Genomic DNA, 25,117 nt, shown 5'->3' on the forward strand with positions numbered 1-25,117 from the left:
GTTGTTTTTCTAAAAGTGTAACTCTGTCCAGGTTCTTTTCATATCTCTGTTTACTTGTGGTATTGCTGCCCTTAACGTTTTAAAACCATAAATAGATGTAAATGAGATGGCCAAATTTAAATTGTGTCAGCCTTTTTCATTAAAAAAGCCATTTCAGAAAGAACGGGAATCTGCATTCAGGGTCACGTTGTCGAAAATCCTTATAAAGAGGTTTGTTGGTGTTGTGTACATAGGCACAGTAATGCATGCATAGGTTCTCGTCTGCAGAGAGCAAAGACAGTTTCTGATTAAATGTCTAGCGGTGTGTCTGAGCTTTTATCTTAATATTGCAGATTTTAATGCTTGAACTTGAACTCGTATTCAGAAATCATTGTGAACAGCACAGCTAACAGCCAAGAGATAAACTTGGATGCCTTTGATTTTGCCACAGCCCACCAGAAATAAAACTCAAAGAATATCATCACAGCGATGGATGGCAGAGATGGTGTGGCGATGTGGGAAGGGTTGGCGAGTCGTGATGCTGCCTCCAGAGACGCAGCCATGGAGAGCCTTCAGCAGGAGGTGATGAGGAGAGTGGAGAGTATAGGACCCGTCCCGGGGCCCCCCTGCTCTCCCTCAGCCAGCGACCTCAATCATGTACTGGCTCGCATCCTCATGCTGTCCAAGAGATGTCCGTTTGGCGACGTGAGGGAGAAATGCATTTGGCTGCTCCGGAGCATCCAGGTGAGAGAGAATCAGACAGACAGACAAACAGATAAACACGAAAGAGAAAGTGGTGGAAAACTGTTGGTGCTTTTAAGAGAAAGGGGGGAAAAAAGCTAAAAAAAGCCCATTAATTTATGAAGACTTACATGGTCTGTGTGTAATGTGCATGTGTTATGCTGTTATTTTTGGCCTGTGTAAAATCTCTGCTTAAGTGAACAGATCTTTTCTAATTCATGAAGGCTCTCCAGCAGAGATTAATTTCTGCTTCCGTCTGACAAGGCCTGACATGGAGAGAAAGCTGCTTAAGCAGACGCGATTGGTATTTCAAATTCTGTCTGCCATTTCTACTTGATGACAAACTGTGTTTGGTGAATTCTAGCCAGAGGGTGTGACAAACATTATCCTGTAGTACATGGTTCCTCCTGAGAATCAAGAGGAGAGGCTCCAGCATGAAACTGGTGATTTAAAGGGCCAATATTGTGTAAAACTGAATTTTCTCCTTTTTTCCCCCAAATATAAGAGATAAAAGTAAACATTGCTAAATAAACATTGCTAAATTTCAAAACATACAGTTCACTCTCCAGTCCATATAGTTCGTATATGGAAACCAAGCTACAAAAGCAGCTTATATTGAAATAATTATTTCTGGAATGTCACGAAAACCAGCACAATTTTATATATATCCAATTATTCAGCAGTTTAGCCCCACCCATTCACACTGAAATTATAAGGAGTGTTTCAGCCCAGATTGCTTATGAATGAGATGCAAAACTGGGCCAATCAGACCAGCGCTCATTTGCATAATTAAGTCTAAAAGACACAGTGACCTCATGGGGAGGGGGGGCAAAATTTCAAGAATATTGTAGGATATGGGCTCTTTAGCAAATATTTGAAAGTGCAGATAATGTCACTTATTCATCAAAGTTGCCTAAAAACAGTGCAGATTTGACCGCCTTTAATGACGTACAAACTACTCTGATGCCTAAAAATTTTGTATGATGAGCAAACAAGATTTGAATATGAAATCAAGCGCCAGCCTGTTAGTAACGTTTATATATAATTTACATGAGTCATGGACTAATTCTTGTAGATGTTATGATAGGTAGGCAATAAACAACGACATTCAACAACTTGTAAGCCAATAGCTGTGCTCGTAGATGGAGTTTGAGGTTGAGCAGTGAGTGCACTGCTTCCCCTACTGAGCTAACTTTATAGTTTTAAAATTACCATGACTGGAAAGAGTAAAATATGAAATAAACAAAATGTCTTAGTTTTTTAAGACAGTAGAATGATGTGATTGTGTTTTGTGACTATTTTCCTAAAATGAACATATGTAAAAGCTGTATTATTGCAATGTATGCTCTAGCTATGTCTTGTATTTTTATTTTTTGGGCTATGTGAGTTGTATAAAACAAATGTCTTTAAATGGAACATGGAATAGTTGCAGTATTTATTTGTACCCATGTAAATGTAAAATAAGTACACCCACTTTTGTACTGGATTGCCATGTGCACAAATTATTAGTATTATTGATATTTTTAATTTTATTCTATTTAGTAGTATTATCAATGATATTGCTAATAGTTTTGGTTAGTTAACTGAAAATCAAGCATTCTTTTCATGTTTTTAAACTTTTGTTCTCGCACAGATACACCAAAGATAAAGCTGATGAGTAACAAAACTGTTGGTTGTATGTGTCATTTTGTGATCAGATTTGACTGTTCACAACTTTGATGAATAAGGGTTAGGTTATTTCTTTAACTGAAAGAAGTCAGTGCATAACTAAGGCAGCATGTAACTGCTGACAGATACCCAACTGGGGGTAAAGTACTGTCACTTGTCATGTTCAGTATTTGTTTTACTGTGTGTGTATATGTGTGGGTGTGTGCGTGTGGCAGAGCTCAGAATAGCACTGCTTGGGTGGAAGGGGGTCGTTTCCCACAGTGCATTTTGTTCAGGGTCACAGGGTTCAGCTCTCAGGGTCAAAGAGGATCAGTGGCACTCCTCAGCCTTGCCAGACAGGCACAGATGCAGCAAAGAGGTTAACCAGTGATCAGTGGACTGGAACTGTATGTATAAGACCCTGCCCTACGGGTTCACAAGGCTGTGTGTGTGTGTGTGTGTGTGTGTGTGTGTGTGTGTGTGTGTGGTTTAAAATGCGTCAGTGCATCATGATGCATCAATACATTGTGATACTAGGCCCATCACAATTATGAAATATTAGCTGACAATTATTTGCCATACAAATAATTCCAGTTAATTATATGTGTCTTAATTGTTCATTGTTGGCAATTATTAAGCGGCCCAGATCCTACATTTTTTGCATTTTATTTTTACCCTCTGAGGTCCACTTATAACATTTGTGTGGTTTTGTAGACTAAAAACTTTACAGAAAAATTCATTTTCAGTAGGGATGCACTGTAATGAAAATTAGATTTATTGAGTATGAATGCCATTTGTTTCCTTGTCTGCCAATAGCTCCCTCTGCTGGGGAAATTTCAGGCTGCTAGGCGCGACTTCAAAAGCCACGTCTAAGTGCTGTACACATTTTTTTAAAAAGGCGTTTCCGTTGTTATTAGGGACGTGCATTCCGAATCAATTTAATATTCAAGTATTCAAAAGAGTTCAAGAATAAATATCCAGTTAAACTCTGGAAAGAAAACACAAAAGAAAAAAAAAAACAAAACAAAGCAAACAAAAAAAAACCTCAAAACCACCTCAAAAAAATTGAGTATCTGTGCACATCCCTAGGCGTTCTATTGGAATTACTCAGAAATTTAGCTTTAGATGCCTTTGGGAAACCATGAAGGTTTACATTTTCATAATTTTACAACTTTTAATATTTTATATGACTTAGACTGTTCAAGAATTTTGATTTTGGTGTATCACTAATTTTCACATTGCCATTTTCCATCCATTCTTTATCCCTTAGAATTAAAAAGGCTGGTTTTGCTCCTCTTCCTTTAGGACTGATATAAATCTATCCATCTATCTATCAATCTATCTATCTCTCTATATCTATCTCTATCTATATATATATATATATACATACGTATATGCATGCCTATGTGAAAGTCTGAAAAGGGGGATTCGACCTCATCAATTTTGCAATGTTAGAATCAATTATAATAATATTAAGTATAGAATGTGCTCAATATTTGGTTTTCAAATCTCAGGTCTCTTTTATAAAAATAATTCTGAAATGTACCAAAATTCTAGAATTCTATCAAACGGTGGTGAAATTTTATGATACATTTCCTAAAGAATCATAAGTGAATTGAATCTTGGGGAATTTAGAGATTAACCCACCTAGACTGGACTGCACTGGTTTTGTGTAAGTTTACTTAAGAGAATGAAATCCTTAGTTAACACCAGTTAGTTTCAAACTATCGTTTTACTGAATTTGTTTGCTCCACAAATCCTTAAGTCTTTTCTTAACTAGTAACAACTCACTAATACGTACATCACTTTAACATGACAATAACATGTTCAAACACAATCTATAACCAATCTTGCACTGACTTTTTTCATGGAAAAAATATCCAGTATAGAAGGGAACGATGTGTACAGCTTAAACTGAATGGAACTGAATATTTGTAGCCATTGTCTGCTCAGTCTGTAATATTACCTTTTAACAATCAAATAACCAAGCTTTTTTTTTTTTAAAACAACGGTTTAACTGAGCATAAGTGTAGCATAAGTGTCGGTAGCGGCTGCATCTTACTGAATCGGAGCTGTGGGTGTTAGCTCCATGTTTGGAGTTAAAACCAGGGTCTTGATTAGAGCACATAGCATTTCAAGTTTATATAAGTCATTTTTTGTTCTTTTTTGTGCTATTGATGTGTTTTTGTTGGTTTTACTAACACTTGCACCTGCTTAGGGGAGATGCAAATGTTTAGTACCTACTAAGCTCAACGTAAAGACTAGTTTATATGGTGCAACTCATTTTAACTTAGTAATGCGTGAACCTGAACTTTAACATTTCTGTTATAGCTAGTCTGTGTTTGTACTTGTGCGTACGGCTAGGGCAGCCAGCCCCTAGTGTGTTCGTTGTGTTGTATAATAGAGTATTATTCTGAATGGCTACATTGTAGTTCACAATGTGTGGAACTTCAGGTGGAATGCCACCAATTTTGCACTTTAAAGTAATAAAAACAATTTTTGTGGTTGAGAACAAGCCAGTAGTGATGTCACACAGTTGGTGCACCCCCCAGCTCCTTCTGTCTTTCAAAATGATGAACAGTATATTTCTGCAGGTAAATCCATATTGCAAACACAAATATCACTTGCATTCTCTGTTAGTGATGTTTAAATTCCAGTTGAGTACTGAATGTCACCTTGCAGTTTTCCAGAAGGTTTCTTTTCCTGACCTGTTAGTGTTATGGGAGCAAGGGGTTGTTTTTGCCCTCATGTGTTTGGTGTGGGCATCTTTGCATTTACCTGTTGAGCTTTATTATGCTTGGCTCAGCTTGTCTGGTAATTAACACCAGTGTGTGATTTCATTAACCCCGGATCTCACTTCACTGCATCTTGAAACCACACTCACACACACACACAAACACAGAAACACAAGAGCCTCTGTTCTCTCTTCAAACCAGTAGGGAATTCCAGTGAATGTGCCTAGGGTTTTATTTTTTTATTGCTTGTGTCTCTTCAGCTTTGCATAACTTGGTTTCTTCTGAGAGGTACCAATGTCTGTGCATTGTTCTATGATTTTGATTTTTCTGTTTCTGAGAATCCTTGTTATTCTTTTTGGGCTGTTGTCTGGGTGATAGGATGTTTCTGTTGGATCTTTTGTTTGATGTGCCTTTTTGACCCACTCTGCTTACTGTATTGGTGTTGAGCATTCTGCTGGGATATTCAGGATTATGAGATCTCAGTGGGCTCCTGCTAAAACCAGGTCAACCTCACACGGGACTACTCAAAAATGAAAATGACCTTTGGCCTACTAAGCACCACATATACGCTACAGCTTACCCATACACGTTGAGTGCATAAGCACACGTATACAGCAAAATAGAAATGAACAGGGCCATTGGAATATGGAACTGAAGCAGTTGTTCTAGAAAGAGTTTATTATCATTGTGTCGTTACTTCCATTCCCATGCTGTGGTATGCTTATTGTATATACTATTCAGCCAGCAATGCTATGCTAGACATGCGACTCTGTCTCTCTCTCTCGCTCTCTCCCCCTCCCTCCCTCCCTCTTTCCTTGCTTTCTTTCATTCGCTTTTCCACTGCAAATGCAAACGGGGTCTAATACATAAACTGATGTACACTTATTTCTGCATGTATATTTGTCTTTCAGTGATAAGTCCTGAGAGGCACTGGATGGAAAGACAGATCTGGGTCATTGTCAAAGCCTTTTGAAATGAAAAGAGAGAAAACACATTTCTTAATGCTGACTCATAGTGGTAGATTTAGAGAAGTGCTGGCTTGGGTATTATGTGAATAATAGATCACTCGGTGCACTTCAGTAAACATACACATTGAACGGATGCTATTCATAATATTGATTATTTATGCTCTGGTATGCGCCCGAATAGGGGTGTTGACAGTGCTTTCAAGAGATTTAGGTCATTGACTTTATTGGGGGGATTTTTGCAATTAAAATGTTTATACTTCAAGTTATGAGGGAAGATTGTGTGTATAGTCGCTTGTATCAGCAAGTGTAATGTTAATGATTCATGCTTTTTAAATACAGTGTGTTTCAGTATGAACTTTTGCCCTTCATTTAAAGTGGACACTAGAGCTGAAGGAGTTTCCATTTCTCTGCTCTTAAATTAGCTGTAGGGCTTGCAAGGGCTGGCCTGTGTGTATGTGTTGCAGGATGCTTGGCATTGCAACCAGGCTGAGAGAGATAAAGGAGCATGGAGCACCATTCTTGGCATCTATAGAGGTCTACAGAGCAAACGCAAGTATGGAAGAAGTGGAAAGAAGTGGAAGATGAAGAGAGTAGCACTAGGGAACAAACAGAGAGAGAGAGAGAGAGAGAGAGAGGAGATAAAGTGGAAAAGTACTGGAGCCCCCTTATTTCCATCATTCTCACATAGGGGTGCAGAGGGGGTTTAAATGAGAGAGAGGCCTTCATGAAAGAGAAAACAACCTCAGCAACACTCTAAAAGAGCTGTGTGTTTGTTTGTTTTGATAATGGTGATGGTTGTTGGGCTGGAGAGATGCTTAGAAAGCTCTCTGAATTGTTGGAGTGGTGGAAGGCTCTGCCTGAGCCAAAAAGTGACTCCTGCTGAAGAATGAAGAACAGGTAGACGGTACTTTGTGAAGAGAACTGCCTTTGGTTGGAAAGCAGCAAAAATCAATACTCACACACACATGGACTTTATTCCAGCACCTGCCCTCTGTCCATCAGGCTGCATTTCTGATGCAATGAGTAGGGAAAAGAAGAGTAAGAGGTTAGATGAGATTGTGTTTATTCATATTTATTCATGTTTTATCATTGATATTTCTACATTTCTACATCTTCTTCTGTTTCTCTTCCCCTCCCCCATCTCTCTTTTGTTGGTATTCGTATTGAAGAGGAATTATCTGAGCCACAAGCATTTCAGTGTACTAAACTCCCTGACATAGAGGTGGGAAATATGGTGGTATCATGATTTACCATTATCATAAATTATGTCACGTAAGAACACTGACTAATTGCATGTTTCGTTACAAAGACAGCATAATTAATTCTGATGTGTATTTCAGAAGGATTAAGGAATGGACAATTGGTTACCTGTGTGGAAGGAAAAAAACAACAGAAAAAAGGACTTTGGATAACATTAATAGACTGTAGGCTTAACCTTTTAGGTGACAGCATTGTTGTTGCACAAACATTTTGCACCACACAGAGAAATACATTTGAAAACATGCTTTATTAGTTAAAAATAGCTGAGGGTAATCAATAGGTTTTCACACTGGATCACTGGATGAGCAGCAGATCTGCCTCCCTCTGATAAGCTACTGAGCTAAACACTAGAGCTAAAGAGTATAACACTGGATGATGGAGGCTTGTCTTCTTACAGGTGGTGTCTTCTCCTCAGTGAACAATGTACCAACATTCTAGTTATCCGAGAAATATCTTTTCACCGTTTTCGGACCTGGCTAACATCAGCTAGAGTAATTAGTCTAGTTAATGATACAGCCGCACTGTTAAAATGTAAAATTGCCACTTCGTTGAATTGTTGGCTTGTATATTTGCTCCACTGTCCCATAATGATACGTGACAAATACCCATGTAATGATTTCAGTGTTTCAATCTTGGCAGCTCGAGTTCTTGAGTACCCATGTGCATCCCTATGAATTATTCCTGTTTAATTCAGTACAGCACGGTATGTGAAACATTGAATAAAAATCAAGTTTTTGATAGTAATTTTAAGTATTGCACTGCAGGGGCTTTTTTCCTGTTCCAACTAATCAAACCTCAGAAATCAAAATATTGTGAAGCATTGTGATGTATGTCTTGATATTATATTTTTGTCATATCGCCCATCCCTTCCCTCACATGTGCATGAATACAATTTTTAAAAACTACTGCTATTATATTTGATCAACTTCAGTGCTTGATATTAAAATTAATGTTGAAATCAGTATTAGCAGAGCTGCAGTCTTGGAGCTGCTCTTATTCTTGGAGCTGCACTTCCGGATGATCTGATCTAACATGTCATCTTTGAAATGGGGAGGAGGAAAAAAGCAGGTGAAGCGGATAAGATGAGGGAAAGAGAGAAGAGAATGATGGAAAGCAGCACGCCTGGAGTGGATGGCAGCCGACAAAAGAATGATGAAAAAATACTGAGCGAGGAGGACGGAGAAAGGGTGAGGGAAAACAAATAGAGACAGAAGGAGACAGAGAGGGAGAGGGAGATGGAGAGAGCGAGAGCTGTGTATAGTCTCATGCTGCGTGTGCAGATCAGATTACAGCCCATCTGTTGTTGATTAATTTGATTGAATGGGTGTAGAGCTCTTGACATAAATCCATAATAGATTTGATTTTGGAATTGTGAAGAAAAGGCCTGTTCAAGTTGCAGTTGACGTGATATGTCAAGTCCCTGTAGCCAGAGAAGAGGACCTATCATAGTGAATTATAGTTTGCTATAATGTCAAATCGTCTTGGAACACTTTCCGTCAGGCTTTGAGAGTCATTTTATGTAGGTCGTAAAGGAGAGCCTAATACTTGGAATTATAGCTTGAAGTCATTTGTGCCGTGATCATTTAGAGCATTGAGACTGCATTTCCAGTTCACTTTCCCTTTCTTACAGTGTGGAAGCTTGTACTGCAGGGGGCACTGTTGCTCCTTGATAAAGCAATAGCAACTCCAATGACCTGCAGCGGAAATTTCCACAGACTGACCTGAATGCTTGCAGAGTTTGTGTGTGTGTTTATGTGGGGTTTATTTCTTGACACCCGGATCATTTTACACACACTCTCAGAGCATGTCAGAGATTACTGTTGCGCTGATCCAGACTTGACAGGCTTCAGGATCGTGTGGCAAAACAAGCAAATGTGTGTGTACGTGTGTTTTTAGTGTAAAGTCGGGACAAGCAAATGTGGCCCAGGTCCAGCTCTGAGCTACATTCTGAAGTTCACATACGTGTCTGTGTGTGAAGCCTTTCTATAAAGAGATGTCCTCTCTTACATAATATATGTTGATTTTGCCTTTTGCCTTTTTTTTTTTGTTTGGTGTTAGCATTAGTCTTAAGACTAAAAATAGAGTTCTGCACAATAGTCAGAGACCAAACTTCATTTTATTAATTTCCAGTTAATTTCAAGAAGTACATTTCTGAGCTATTTCAGAGATATTTTAGAGGAGATTACATAAAAGATAATTCTCTTGCATAAAGACGGGGAGTTTCCAAAACTGGAGCTCCCAAAATTGTTAAAAGATATAGAGAAAATGAGACATTCTGGTTGACCTTCAAACTGACCCCATCAGATCAACAGTAAGTAAACCTTTAAGTTCCACTCTTGTTTCAAATCTGAAAAAATCCACAGCTGTTTCTGTCCCTCTTTCCACTGTGAGAAGACAGCTCAGTGCTATGGGTCTGAAAGGATATGTAGCTACTAAGAAGCAGTTACTCAGAAAAGAAAAAAGGAAAGAAGCAAATCTGTAAATGAAACAAAGAAGCTGCTGGTGTTTTCAGAACAATCGACTGGCCATCCCAGAGTCCAGACCTGAATGTGTATGGGATTACTTGGATTGTGAGAAGCAGAAAATGCAACCAACTTCCAAGACTGAACTCTGGGGGGGAAAGAGAACTGCAGATTTCTTTGAAAAAACTGAAAGCCTCCCAAAACGAATGGAAGCTGTTGTGAAAGCAAAGGGTGGACAAAGGGTCTATGTTTTCTGCTTTTTTGATGCTGGCAAATGAAAAACTTTTACTTAATGGCTGTTTTTACTAAAAATAAAACTAATGAAAGGTGGTCTCTAATTTCTGCACAGTAGTGCACATTTTACTTTTAGTTTATGTTTTAGTCATAATATCTTAATGACATTTTAATCAAAAACAAAAATGACTAGAAATTGTCATTCATGAAAAATTAGATTTAAGTCAAAATCACCAATTTAGTCATAACTTCACTCGTAATTATAGTTTTAAAACGGGTGAAATCTCATCTTCAAATGATCTTGCTTGTAGTATTATTATTATTATTATTATTATTATTGTTATTATTATTAACTAAGGAGGCCGTTTTTGTTGACTTGACATTCGTAAGCTTAAATAGGGGTACTACAGAATTTCTGTAGTTCCACATATTCATAAGGATGACAATCTAAATAAATATTTCACTATGACAAAGCTGGTTTTGGCCTTTTCCTAATAAAATCTGCCTCCCGACCCTGCCTGGTTGTGTTCAAATATGCAAAGGCATGGCAAATTTGTGACCTTGCAAAACTGTCTGTGATGACCATGCCTCATGCAACATGCTATAATTAAGAATTGTTGCTAGCATGATGCAGAGCTAGCTACCCTAGCTACATTCCTAATACTTGACACTCATAAACAGAAGATCAACCTTTGCCATTTCACAGTAGTGCCTCATTCCTGGGCATTTCGAATAGAAGACCAAGAAGGACCAATATTTTATCAGTTAAAGTTATCTGAAAGACATATCTCCAGATGCCACTATGAAGAAGAATACCTGCTTTGTATACTCAACACCATTGGATAAATTCAGAAATGCAATTTATCTCAAATGTCATTTCTCAAATCGACCATACATAGTAAAGTAATTTGGAATTCAGACAGGTTTTTTTTTTGTGTGTCCCAACATAGAAATTGTCCTCATGCACTGAAATGCTCCCCCTTTATGACATTCCACAATGCACTTCAGAATGTAATGTAATGTAATGTTGAACCTGTGCTCTCATCTAGTCTACCTCACTTTGTATTGCAAAGTAAACTGCTGACAGCCGAGGTTGTTCTTTGTGTGCTAGGGAATTTGAGACACCTTTATTAACTGTGATATTACAGCAGATAATAACTATGCAGAGAAGTATGTGACTCAGTCAATTAAGGACAACCATATCTACACACCCACTAGGTGCAGTTGATAGGGTAACTTCAGGAAAGGTATGAAATCAATCTTTTATTAATTTTATAGGCAGCTACCGATCAGTGTCCGTGTGTGATGTAATAGGGTTGAGGTTCAGCAGTAAGGCAGTGAAAGCACTTTGAATAGAAGCAAGCATATCAGAAGCACTTTGTACAGTGTTGCATCCTTTCTCTGAGTTTCAAGTTGTTTTGTCTCCTTGAAAGCAGTATAACACTGATACTTTCATCACAGGCCTCTATGTGTAAGTTACTGGGGTTTCCAGTTATAAGAGCTGTCCACTCCAAGCCAACCAGTTTAGGGGCTCGTACTCAAATAGAACTAATTCATTAGAAACAACTAGTTATTTCTATCAAACCATAATGGGATTGCTTTACTCAATGAGTAAAAATGAGTAAAAAAGTTCTCATTGCTCATTACTTTACTTCTAAGTTACTTTCTAAAACCCATATACATATGTATACAGTGGAGTCTAGAAGTCTAAGACTGCTAGTGAGTCTTATTTAAATTTAAACATGAATGTCAGTGTTGAATGAATGTTTTTTAGAATTTGATGCCACCCTTTTGCTTTAGTAACAGTGTACACTCGAGCTGGCAATGGACTCTACAAGTTTGCTCAAAAGCCTCTGATGAGTAAATCAGAAAGAGTGGTCTGAACAGGCACTTCACTGAAAAGGGATAAAAAAATCTGACCTTTTTGTACAAAGGTCTTAACATGGTCAGTATCAAAAATGTGCTTAAATAGAGCAAAATCTTGAATATTCTTCGTTTTATTTATCATTTTTAATTATTTTTTATTTTTTACATTTTTTAAAATTTAAAACCTTTCTGTTTTTTATGGTCATGTTTAAATGAAGAATATCCCAGATTTCTAATGTGGTCTTATACTTTTGGACCACTCTATATGAGCACTGCAAGTAACGTAATTCATAGTAAGTAAGTAACTATGATGTAATTACTAGAATTTAACTGTAATGTTTTGCACTGCTTTGTTACAGACAAAAGTTATGACATTACTGTAACGTGTTACCCCAACACTGAAACCAAACTCAGCTATCTGATTACAGAGAGCAGCATCTAGACGTTTGATTCCAGTCACTCCATGCATGAGCAGTTTCCTATAGAAATAATGCTTAATTGCTGGATGCAGATGGTTCAAATTGTGTCTACTACAAGAAGTTCAGTTCGTTTTCTAGTTAAAAGTGTGCTCTCATGTTGTAAACACAGTCTCTCAGGAATGTGTTTAACATCCAGTATGGGATATATTTGAAAGATAGTAGAAATGCGGGTCACAGTGTCTTGTGCAGTCCGCATTTGCTGCAGTCTGTCTTGGAGTCTTCGAGTAGTGTGGACGTACATTTGTTTAAAGGAGAATTCCACAGATTTTTCAAAGTTTCTGCATGATTCAGTCGTTGAAATGCCAGCAAAGCTATTTGGAGTGTTTTGATAATCAGTGGTGCACTGTATAGAAATGTATGCTCTGCTTTCTTAACAGTGGCGGGGAGAGGAACCAAGGTTTGCAATGTCTACAACACAAATAAAATCATTTTATTTGCTGTCCAAACAATCAGTGAAGTTGCACCTTTCATGTGATGCTGATAACAGTAAATTTTGGAAATTAACATTTTTTGGAAACTTTTGCCTTAAATGGATTTAAAAATACACATGTTTAGGCCAAACTCTTATCTAAAAAATGCTGTAGAAAACAATGTCTGAGGCATCAGACAGTGTATTCATAACACTATTATGCGATAGCTTTCTCTGAGGTAACTTTCAGAGGCAGTAAACACCTTGGACGTCTGGTTCATGTCACCACCACTGTGAACTGACTCAGGCAGTTTCTCCAAAACAGCACATTTCACCTCAAGCCACTCTGAATGCAGTTGTTAATCATTGATTATGCAGAAACACTATCTTCATCTTTAAGATATAGATATGACCTAGAATGTAGTACATAACTTTTATAGACAAGATTAGTAAAATTCTTCTGGTTCTTTTTATAGTTTTGGCATTCATAATATTGTCAGCTCTTTTGTCTTTTAGTTTAATTCTTTTAAATTAATGGGAGGTAATAATTGGTATACTCAAGTCTAATATAATGGTTCTGCAAGGCCAAGTGTTATTTTCTTCAAGAAGCACATGATGTACCTGGCCAGTTTTTGGTCTTGGAGAGGTTATAAATTCAACGCTAGCAAAAGGTTGATCCTTAGTGGATTTCACACTGCATTTTAAATTGGATTAAACTGATTTCCAAGCTCCGCTGAAGCAATAAGCAGCGCTGGAGGAACACTGAGTTCACCAGTTCAGTCAGATGACCAAGGATCTGATGAAGCAAATCTCTCGGAGAGCTGGGCCGTGCAGGAGGACTGCAAAGTCAGGACTCTCATAGGGCTTTCTGTACCAGAGCTGGTTTTCTTAGCAGAATTTTAGGGGCCCCACTTGTGGCGACCTGGGCTTCTGTGGTAGCTCTGAGAGTCAGGGTGCGCGGGTGAAAAGAGGTACAACATGAGCCACGGTCACACGTGCCGCAGATCACACGTGCGCCCAGACACAAAGAGGAAACCTTGGTGTTCCTCTAGCAGGCATGAACGTTTATTTTGTATGTTTGTAAAGCGAAGTGAAAGAAGGAAATCGCCAGGGAGGACCACAAAAAGAAAAATAGACAGTTGTCCAACTGTCTTAAAAAACAGTGCAATTAACTAAACAAACAACAGCTTTTTGGAGATGCAGTTTAGACTGTCATAAATTTGTCAACAATGTTAAATGCTAATAAGCAGCGGAAGTGATATCTGTTGCCTGTTACTTTCTATTTTATCTGTCTAATCTGTACTGTCTCATCTATGTTGCTGTGCATATATCCATTGCAGTAGTTTGGGACAAGTAACTACCAGCAACTGCATTCCACCAAACTGATGTTGAGAAGGATTCCAGAGCCTGAAAGCTCAAATTAACCTACTACAAGCCCCTCTGGAGTTTGTTTTCCCAGTTTTCACCGTGAACTTGCATTCTTAGAAATACCTCATAAAGCATTGTTTTTTTAACTCGCAGAGATGCTTGGGCCCCCACCGCCCTGTTTTCTGAACTGCTCCGTCTCAGCCGGTCATGAGACGTGGGCAGGATGGTCTCTTTCATAACAGTCTCCTGCTGCCACTGACCTGTGGCGTTTGCCTTGCCATGGTTTCTAAGCAACGGCCGAGTAATGGCAGTTAAAGGCCAAAGACTCTGCCTGTCCTGATGACCAAAGCAGTACCTACACCTGCACGCCCGCATGTCCCTGTCGACAGAAAAAATGGCAAACGTTGCCATAAACTATTTATTTAATATTTCAAAATTATATACAGAACAGTATACACACACTGAATAGCACATTAAGTTTGGCATGCAATATACATTCTGCAAATACTGCAAATATTTTGCTGGCTACTCTACTGGTGAAAAGGCTGCTGATAAGGTGCTTGTGCATGGAATTTGGACTGCTCTGCATGGATCATGTTGAGAGAAATGCAAAAATGACCTCAGAGCAGTTATTTGTGAGTTTGTATGTGTTTAAGGGTGCAAAAGTCAAAGATCACACTTCATTTATTTCCAATCTAAATTACCATTAAAGGGGAATTTTACTGTATTTTCCCTAAAGAAAACATTCCTCCAGAATTCGTTGAGTTGGGATGTAAACAAAGTAATTTGGAGAGATTTGATATCTAATCGTGTAGATTAGAAAACCTATTTGTGAACAATTCTAATTCGTTGAGTTTCTTGAGGACGAAGCATTTCACATCAAACCACTCTGAATGACTGAGTGTTTACATCTTAACAAATGCAGAAAGGGAATTCTTAAAATTAAAATAAGTTTTATGTTACTCATTTTTCATTTTCCATTGTCTTCTTACAGTGGAGGAATGGACAGAAAACCTTGTGGATTTTTTTCATATTTGTTGATTGGAGCTTAATTGCCTCCGAACTCTCAAAGATAAAAGCTTTAAGTACTGTTTATCTGTTGGTGATAATTATGCAGTTCTGCTGGTCTACCAGGTCTTGCATCATTGTTAGGGGTCCCATTTGTTTTTCACTTAGTTACCTTTGACTTTTCCCTTTCTTTCACAACTGGATTATCTTATATCACCTCAGAAATATCTCCTGAAAAATGAATAACTTAATAGACATTTGACTGAGAAGAAAATAATGAAGGGTTATCTCTGAATTGTGCTCAATACTGTAAATGACCAGCCACTCTATTACACAAGCCCTTATTGCTCTTTGTAGCTTTCTTTCTTCTTGCTTTGTGCCAATGTATATTTCAGACATTTATAAGCCACTGATTGTGTTCTAAAGGGCTCATATCTGGAAATGGTTGAGGAAAACTACTTTTGATTTAGCTGGAACTGGTTACCTGAGGGTGAGGTTGTGGCAAACTGAAGCCTGCCGTAGCTCTGTGTCCAATCTGGTGATGTCATTCCTGGGCCTCAACAAGATCAGTTCCATGCTGAAAAACACAGGAGCAAAGAGGGAGAAAGCCTGTATGGCTGTTTATCTTTTGTCTTTATCTTTGAATGTGTGTGGATGTCTATATGTGTGTGTGAAACAGATTGTTTGTGTGAACAACTTGGGTCCAAAATTCCATCTGTGACTGCACACTGTGCGCAGGGACAAAGTGTGCGTCTATGCGCAACATAAACATCTCTGTATTTCTGGAAACAATATAGAACATTGTGTAATGCCAGAGGAGGGGTTACGGCCATGGTGCCCTGAGAGGAAGAGACCAGCGGGAGGTTGTGGAAATGGTGTTTATGATGGAAGAAAAAAGTTAAAGTACTGGGAGAGAGAGAGAGAGAGAGAGAGAGAGAGAGAGAGCAAATTTCAGAAGTCAGATGCTTTAAGCCAATTTCGTAATCTGGCTGTTAAAAACATTCATAGCACTCACTCCTGACCGTTAACATTTTACTTTTCTGGGTAACATGCACACACACACACACACAGGCAACAAGCCAAACAAGTTCAATGTTACGAGACTATGACACTTTGATTTCCTTGGGCATGACATTTGATAAAGGTGATTACATGTTTATTTTTTCTGGTTAACAACACCAGTGTTTTTTCTTCATTAAATAGTGCAGAAATACCTACAGAGCACACAACATCGTGGTCAGGCAGTACACCACACACACACACACACACACCCCCCCACACACACACACACACAGGCTACATCCAGCCACAAATTATGAAACCAAGTTGATTTCTCTGAGAAAGACATTTGATACAGTTGATTAAATGCTTATTTATTGAGTAATGACATAAACCTCTCCCAGTCTGGAGAAGTCGACTCTGATTGGCTGAGCGGCCATCTCCTCACCGATTAGTCCTGTCCTTGTGGGAAGTGAACTGGCTCATGATACTCTACAGTTATATTTGAGTTTGGATATGCACCAGTACAATCAGACAAAAGGCCTGTCATGTGGGTTGGTATGTTAGAGCTTTCTGTTTATAAAGGATGTAGCTTTTTAAAATTACAGTCTACAAGGAAACATCCAGCAAGAGCATGCAGAGCCAGTACCGTGGTTTGAACCAGTAACCTGTCGGCCACCTACATTTAGCAACATGTGTCACGCACAGACACTGCTGAATCACTTTATGCACTTTTGGGGAAGTTAGTTGAGAAAAACTCTGCCTTGTTCCTCTACTGGCTCTTTTGAGACCTTATTGAGCACCTTTTGTGTGTGTGTGACTCTGTGTGTGTGTGGGGGTTACTGTTTTCTAGCCTGTGTCTGTTATTATTTATACTTTTTGTATGTGTGTCAGACAGTGCTGTTCTGAAGTTGTGCAGTGTGTCTGTATGGCAGACAGGAATATGGGCGCATCTGCCTCGTGCCAGTATTTTTGGTGATTGTTTCCACGGCAATGTCAGCACAATCGCGTCTCTGCTCAAGTCAGCTATGTGGTCAGCTGTCAGCCAGTCTTCAGATTCTCATGTGACTTTAGCTTTTCTTTCAGCAGATAAGCCCTCTAAGCCCTCCTCATTAAAGTAGTCCAAGAGGTTGTTCATGACCGTTGCGAAGGGGCTCTTTCAAAGGTATTGCTTAAGATATGAAGTAAATATATAAACCCTCCTAGGTCCCCCATGAGCTGTATACCTTGAAATACCTTTTTAATTTTTTCATACTTATAGCTCATTGACACAAGTGGGGAAATTCTGATGAAGGTGAGGATTCTCAACTTTCAAGAAAAAAGTTTATGATTTAAGTCATTGTTAGGTTCTCAACTTTCAAAAAAGTTTATGATTTAAGTCATTGTTAGGTTCTCAACTTTCAAAAAAAGTTTATGATTTAAGTCATTGTTAGGTTCTCAACTTTCAAAAAAAGTTTATGATTTAAGTCATTGTTAGGTTATTGAAGAAGTTATTGTTTTGTCTTGTTTTCCAGAAATAAAAAAAAATCCTTTATTCCATGTTTCTCTCACTGTGTGACATTGAAACAAACAGAAAAAAGTTGGAAGTGCAGACTTGAACATACAGAATGCAAATTGAGTGTAAATATAATAACTGTTACTAAGAGTTACTTCCTCCCTCAAGCACAGTGAGAATGGAAGTGAATTAGACAGTACGATTAGCCTAAAAGATGATGAAAAGGTGACTTCAAACGCTCTCTGCCCTGATCATCTGGAGGTTAGGGTTGTTTTTATTTAATTCCTGAAGCTGAAGAAAATTGTATTAAACTATATGGAGGATCACACTCGTTTATCTGTTATCACAAGACTGTTACTAAGTTCTAAGGTAAGCTGATCTTTATTTGGGTTACTCTATGTGCTAATGCACATTTAAATATGATGTCTAACGATAAGTGACAGAACAACAATCAGTCAGGTGTGTTTCTTTATTTAACTTAAGCTGTTGAAAGTTAGCTTGACAAATGTGTTAAATATGAAAGCACAGTGCGCAATAAAGGAATATATTAATGTACTTGTACGCATGTCATTATTTCTACTGTTCCATTAAAGTTTGCTGAAAGTTGTGTGAAAGACAAGTCCTCCTTAGAATCTAATGTTGCTCTCACTAGCTCCACCGTTAGCTTTAGCCTTAGCGCATCTGAACGAGCAGTTTTGTCAGTTCCTGCGAGTTAGCCTGTAGAATTTCAAAGTCAGGGTCGTCAGGTTGGAGTTTGTGGGAGGTTTTTGGACCACATCCTACGTCTTTACATATTAAAATTATGTGCGCAGGCTCTATAAGAAGAATAGGGTTGATGTTTAGGTCTCAAATGCAAGATCAACATGAAAATATGATTACAAGATGTTAGTGCAAGTGCTGTGGATACTTCCAGTCTGAGCTGAAAGTTTAACGGCCATAGTGAACGTGACTAAGAGATGTGGGAATGGGCAAATGGTCAATTTTGTAATTACATCAAAATAATTATGAAATATGAATTAAATACATAGCAAAACAATAAATCTAGCCTCATAAAAATAATAGCCTCATAGTTAAAAGTAAGACGTTTTGACTTTTCTCATTGATGGGGCAGGTTTCTTTAAATTTCAAGAAATGATGACTGCCAGCTGGATGTAAGTCAGTTTAGTAGACAACAAAGAGCCGTGTGACTGCTTCATTTGGTTTGTTGCAAATAGTTGATCAGTAATGAATAATGTGAATAATGATCATATGGTAGTCTTTGTGTGCTTAACGGAGGTAAACGGGGTCACCAGAATGAATGGCTTCAAAAAGAATGGGTGTTTTTCGTGAAATTCCTGATCTTTCTGTAGATACATGTAGGTATGTGTCGAAACTGCTGAAGAGTGTGTGTTCGTGTAGGTATGTGTGAAAAGTGTTGGAAGTGTGTTTGTATGTGTAATCTGGAGCAAAGCGCTGGTCAGATCACTGTTCTACAGGTCTGTGGAATCTTTAAGACCTGCCAACACTGTGGTGCATTGAATGAAGAGTACCAATAAAAAATTGGATGAGCTCTTTACTAGTTTTTACAAATAATAAACATGCCTAAAGTGTGCTCTTTTGTGTACATTCCTGTTTTTAAAGCCCTTACTGTTGCAGAATCACACTCTCAGTGGTTTATTACATTACATGCAACTGTGGCAAGTTTAATAGAGAACCATAAAGCCACTTTATTTGCATCTCACTTCTGTAAACAGACAAAGTATGACTTTGCTTTTTTGCCTAAACAGGACTACAGTGGAGTCTAAAGGACATGTGTGGAAATTTGTTGACTTTCACCATTCGGGACTGGAAAACGTCTGTATGGGTCATTAGATATACTCCACACCCTCTGAGCCCGTCCTTTGTGGAGTCCATATATTTTCATGCTCAGCAGCTTGGCTTTATCTATAGCAAGCAGATAGTCAGGAATTTCTTTAATGAAAAACAGTTGCCATACTTTGATAGGAAAAACACAAAAACATATTCCTGGATTTTTATTTCATTGAAATCATGACCCGAAGTGGAAAAATGGAGCTCGGTTTGTTCTGTTGGTGTAATATGACTGAGTTTCACTAGTAAACTGTCCACTTGCTTTACCAAGAAGTCCTGTTAGCAAGCATAAAAATAGTAATATTGATAATTAATGGGACACCTCTTGAAATAAATTTTCGCCTGGCCACTGGTTTCATTTACTGTCGTATGTGTGTATGTGTGTGTGTGTGTGTGTGTGTGTGTGTGTGTGTGTGTGTGTGTGTGTGTGTATGATCTTTCTGACTCTAATGGAGCTAATGGCCAGGTGTTTTTGCTTCTGCTCAGTACAGATAGTGCTTTCAGTTGGAGTTATGGGCTACCCCACCCTTTTGACTGGTTTACTCAATAACTCTCACATGTGTGTGTGTGTGTGTGTGTGGTGTGTGTGTGTGTGTGTGTGTGTATGTCTGTGTGTTGTTTGGCCATGAGGCCACAGTCTATTTATGCCAGGTCCTGACCTCTCCTTCATTAATGCAGTACATCATATGAGAGAGAAAGAGAGAGAGAGAGAGAGAGAGGGAGGCAAGGAAGGAATGGGAGGGAGAGAAAAGTAGACTGCAAAACAACAAGCTCTGTTCTTCACATACTCAGCATCGCTCCACACCCCCCACTCACTTCCCATTGGCTAAGACACACGGCCTGGCTGTGGGGTGATTGGCTGAGAGCAGACACACCTCCAGAATTCTAGAATGTATTTGTGCAAAAGGAAAGGAAAAAAAAACATTTCAAGCTGTTGAGAGAGAGAGAGAGAGAGAAAGAGAGCGAGCAAGTGAGCATTAGGAGTGTAGAAAAAGTAGAGGGGGGTGGAGAATGCGAGTGCCTCAAACATAAGGCTGGAGTGAATTCAAAAACTTCTAGGAAAGCGGAGAGCTGTTTGTTTGTGGCGGTGCCTGTGAGCCAGAAGGGGGGCTGACCCACTTTACACTCTGGCTTTTTTTTTCCCCTCGCACAACTCTTTAACTGCTCCTTCCAGACGTTCCTGGAACCAAGTTCCAAGTATACCGCTCCTGCCAAAAAAAACCTGTGTTTTTCACTCAGCCTTATGTTTGAAGGCAAACGAGCAAGGCGGATACATTTAGAAATGCGTGCTAATAGATCAAGCTCTTTTTTTGTAGCATTAAAGGTTGCATGACCCTTGTTTTTACATCCCGAAAAGGAATGCACAGCACCCTTAGAGTACTTAGTTCGGATGACTGATGTGTTTATGAAAACATGAAGACTTCCTGCCCGGTCTTGGCTTTTCATGCACTAAATGGAACAGAGAGTGAGGGCCTATGTTGATTCTTAATGTGGATGTCACCTACCACCTTTGCCCGTCGTTGCTCCCTTTCACATATATGCCACTGTGACTTCCAAGGCTCTGTAATGTGCAGGGTTAGTCGTAGCTGTGCCACAGTGCTGTTTCTGAGCCATTTGTGGCTGCATTTTTAAGCTTGTCTTAGAACAAACAAGCTGCTGCTCTCTCTTCTCTGCATTTTTGCAATATTTTGAGGACAGGTAATGAGAAAGAAATGAATGGTGCTCTCGCATGGGCGGTGACTGATCAAGGACAGTTATTTTATGAGTCTACACACACACACACACACTCATATTACACAGACACACACTTAGGTCAGTCTGTAACAGTGTTACAGTGCTAATACGGACGTTATGGGGTATTTTAGGTATTTGGGTTTGTTTGCAGTATGGATTAAAGAATTTAGAACCTTCTACATGGCTGTAGTCTAACATACCAATGTGGCTGAAGCTTAATGGAAGCTAATAACCACCAATTAGCTTGAGATTGTTGGCCTAATTCTAATTGGTGGCTATACAGTATCATTTACTATTAGCAACATTAGCGTTTTTGACTGAATCTTTCATTTATTATTTTTTATTATTTCATTCTTGGAGTAGTCCTCTGCATGTCCAGTGCTAATCCTGTTGTCAGATGTGTTTTGGCAGCAGTATACAGTTGCTTGAATACATACATACATACATCATCTAAACCGCTTATCCTTCTGGGTCGCGGTGGGGTGCTGGAGCCTATCCCAGCTGTCATTGGGCGGAAGGCAGGATACACCCTGGACAGGTCGCCAGTCCATCGCAGGGCAGACAGACAGACATACACATTCACACCTAGGGGCAATTTTAGCATTTCCAATTGGCCTGACTGCATGTTTTTTGGACTGCGGGAGGAAACCAGAGTACCCGGAGGAAACCCATGCAGACACGGGGAGAACATGCAAACTCCACACAGAAATGACCCTGGTCACCCGGCCGGGAATTGAACCCAGGCCATTCTTGCTGTGATGCGACAGGGCTACCCACTGCGCCACCGTGCCACCCGTTGCTTGAATACTTGTTTGTAAAATGACCCAGAAAGCAAGAACAGCCTGGATTGTGGAAGGGTCAAGAACCTCTTACATGGCTGTAGTCTAACATACCAATGTGGCTAAAGCTTGCTGGAAGCTAGCAACCACCAATTAACATGATGTCATTGGCTTAATACTAAGTGGTGGCTATACAGTTTCATTCACTATTAGCAATATTAGCATTTTTGACTGAATCTTTAATTTAAGGGCATTATTGGAGTACATGTCCAGTGCTAATACTGTTGCTAATTGTATATTTTGGTAACACTATACAATTGTTTGTATGCTTGTTTTTACAGCAACCCAGAAAGCAAGAACAGCCTGAATTAAGTGATAGGATCTAGAACCTTCTATATGGCTATAATCTAACATACCGATGTCGCTAAATATCACTGGCCTAATGCCAGTTTATTGCTGGCTATCCTGATTTCGTTAACTGTTATCAACGTTACCATTTTTGATTAACCATTCCTTTAAGGTCATTTTTGGAGCAGTCCTCTACATGTCCATTGCTAATATTGTTGCCAGTTGTATGGATGCCAGTCTAAAGAAGATTATGACAAGACTGTGAGTGTTTGTGAGCTGTGGTTTATCTAACTGATACTCCTATCTCAGCCAGTGTGTGGTTGCTGACACATAAAGCTCAACCACAAGTGTTTTTGTCCATAGACCATAGCTCATAACCTCAGTGTCACTTAAAATGCAGGTCATGCATTATATTAATACAATTAATAGTATTTGTAATTATAAGGATTGTCAAATGACTAAAATATCATTGTGGTTAATCACATTTTTCTTATTTGCTCTAATTTGACCCTAAAATTGTTTTCCATTTTATTTTGTCATAGCTATGTGACTGGACAAAATTAGCTTCGTTAGAATGTATTTATTACCTTCAGTAATTTTTCTTGAAGCCAGAACATAAAATCACATGAATACAGTTTGCAGTTTTCATCACCAACATCTAGAGAGAGCAACAGTTGCTGCTTGATCCAACTCAATCCTTAGTTGTAGCCATCTCACTCTCATACCGCCACGTTATGTCTTGTTTCGAGGGAAGCGTTCCACTTTGCTGTTGCTGTTGTTAGTTGGAGGGTTGTTCACTTGTCCATGATTCTCCCTCAAGCACAGTATAGTATAGTCTGCTGAAGCTGACGTTCTCCACTACAACCTCACACTGTTTCATTTCAGATCCAGTGTGCTGGAGTACAGACAAAATAACAAATATTGTGTTAGTGTTTAGTTATTTAAGGACTGCTCTGCAGGCTTTGTGGCTTAGTGAAATCTTCATGTTTATCTGATTTTTCTAAGAAAACACCACATATGCCTTGTCTTCTATGACAGTAACATTCCTTGTTAGGTCATTGACAGGTGTGTTATGTTGTAAGTTATGGAATGCAGGAACAGCACTTTGTCTCTCCACCGTCTCCTTTCATTCTCTCAGCTTGTTTACCATCTCAGGAGGGCTGGGGGGTTAGGAGGGGGGTCATTAGCTAGAATGTGTGTGTGTGTAAGTGTCACTGTGTGTACACGTGTACTGATCAGACCACAAATAGTTATTGCATCACACAAGCCCCAGCCTTCTGCTCATAGAGGGTAACCAAAGGACACCAGACTCTTAGCCAGCCTCACCCCACAACTCTGCCCCACACACACTCTTTCTGTCCTTCTGTCACTCTCTGTTCCCTCTGCTCTTCTGACGCGTTCTTCGAACCCAACCCCTGACGTGTTTGTGTCGCCAGATGCCGTTCAGTGTCATAGCTGTGCCTCGATTATGTTAAGTAGTTGTGGACGCAAACAGAACTAAAGTTAGCAAGCTGGAGAACGCTGCTGTTTATCACACATGCGCACATGTTTATCTCACATTACTTGTGAGGACTTATTTATGAGTCAATTTGTGAGGACATTTATTTCTGTTGATTTTTGTATTACCATAGCCAAATAATACTACACATAAACCTAACCCTAACCTCAGTGTCCAAAAGGCAAATTTTCTACTCTTTTCATTTTTCACCAGCAAAATGTCCTCACTTGTGCAAAACTGTCGTGTTGTCCTATCATTGTGAGGCCACATGTGGCCTCACAAGTATAGTAAGACAAGTGCACACACACACACACACACACACACACACACACACACTCACACACTGAGACAATGAGAGAAAGAGGCAGAGAGAGAGAGAATAACAGGGACGAAATGTGTATACTGCTATGCTGTAAACACACTGATTAGCTCTTATTAGGCTTTAAGAGTCTTGAGCCAGCCCTACTGCTGAATAAGCCTCTGTGTGTGTGTGTGTGTGTATGTGTGTGTGTATGTGTGTGTGTGTGTGTGTGTGTGTGTGCGTGTGTGTGTGTGTGTGTGTGTGTGTGTGTATGTATGTGTGCATGTTTCCCTCCTCCAACCAGTCTTGAGATCGGTATCAAAATGTTTACTGCTGACGTTACATGCGCGGGCATGTTTGGGTCACGCTCACTGCAACGATTTGCTGATTTTCTCTCAATTTCTCCTCTTTATGTGTTTTCTTTTTTTTCCTCACTCCTATTTCTGCATTCCTCCAGAACCTTCATGATCATGCTAAAAAAACCTTTTCTTACTGTTTGATCAGAGATTCATAAGAATACCTGCTTAACCTCAACAACTTCAAAAGAAAGTTATCTGTTCTCATAATCTTAAAAGCCAAATTTAGCAAAATAGAACATAGAATATAGACATATAGACATTGAAAATAGAAATGTATTTTGTGTTTTTGACATATGATTCTAACATACGGATGACATTGCCTATTGCCTCTGGTCACAACATTTTACATTTTGGCCACAAAAAGGCAGAGCTTGTGTTCTGAGTGGCCTTTTGCTTTGGAGATGGTTTGTTTTTTTCGCCTTTTATTAAACCTGTTTGGTTGGGCACAGAAATAATTACATCAAATCAGAATTTTCAGGATTCATTAACTGTAATCACTGTAGTAACTAATGTGGTGGTTTGGTGACTGTGGTGGTCCCCCTGCTGAGCTGGTCCACCAGGCATCACAGATGCTGTTCCATTGGGAGACATTTGCTAGTA

The 25,117-nt window shown here is 39.1% G+C and overlaps 1 protein-coding gene across 1 annotated transcript in view; it reads left to right on the forward strand.

The window, feature by feature from the left end:
- sesn1 (sestrin 1) overlaps positions 1–25,117 on the forward strand; it is a 61,125-nt gene that overhangs the window by 311 nt on the left and 35,697 nt on the right. The window contains exon 2 of the mRNA XM_036582309.1: positions 431–723. Coding sequence (XP_036438202.1) covers positions 469–723 — 255 coding nt within the window. The 5' untranslated portion in view covers positions 431–468. The remainder of the gene's footprint in view (positions 1–430; positions 724–25,117) is intronic.

Source organism: Colossoma macropomum, unplaced genomic scaffold (genome assembly GCF_904425465.1).
Source record: "Colossoma macropomum unplaced genomic scaffold, Colossoma_macropomum, whole genome shotgun sequence".
Taxonomy (NCBI): domain Eukaryota; kingdom Metazoa; phylum Chordata; class Actinopteri; order Characiformes; family Serrasalmidae; genus Colossoma; species Colossoma macropomum.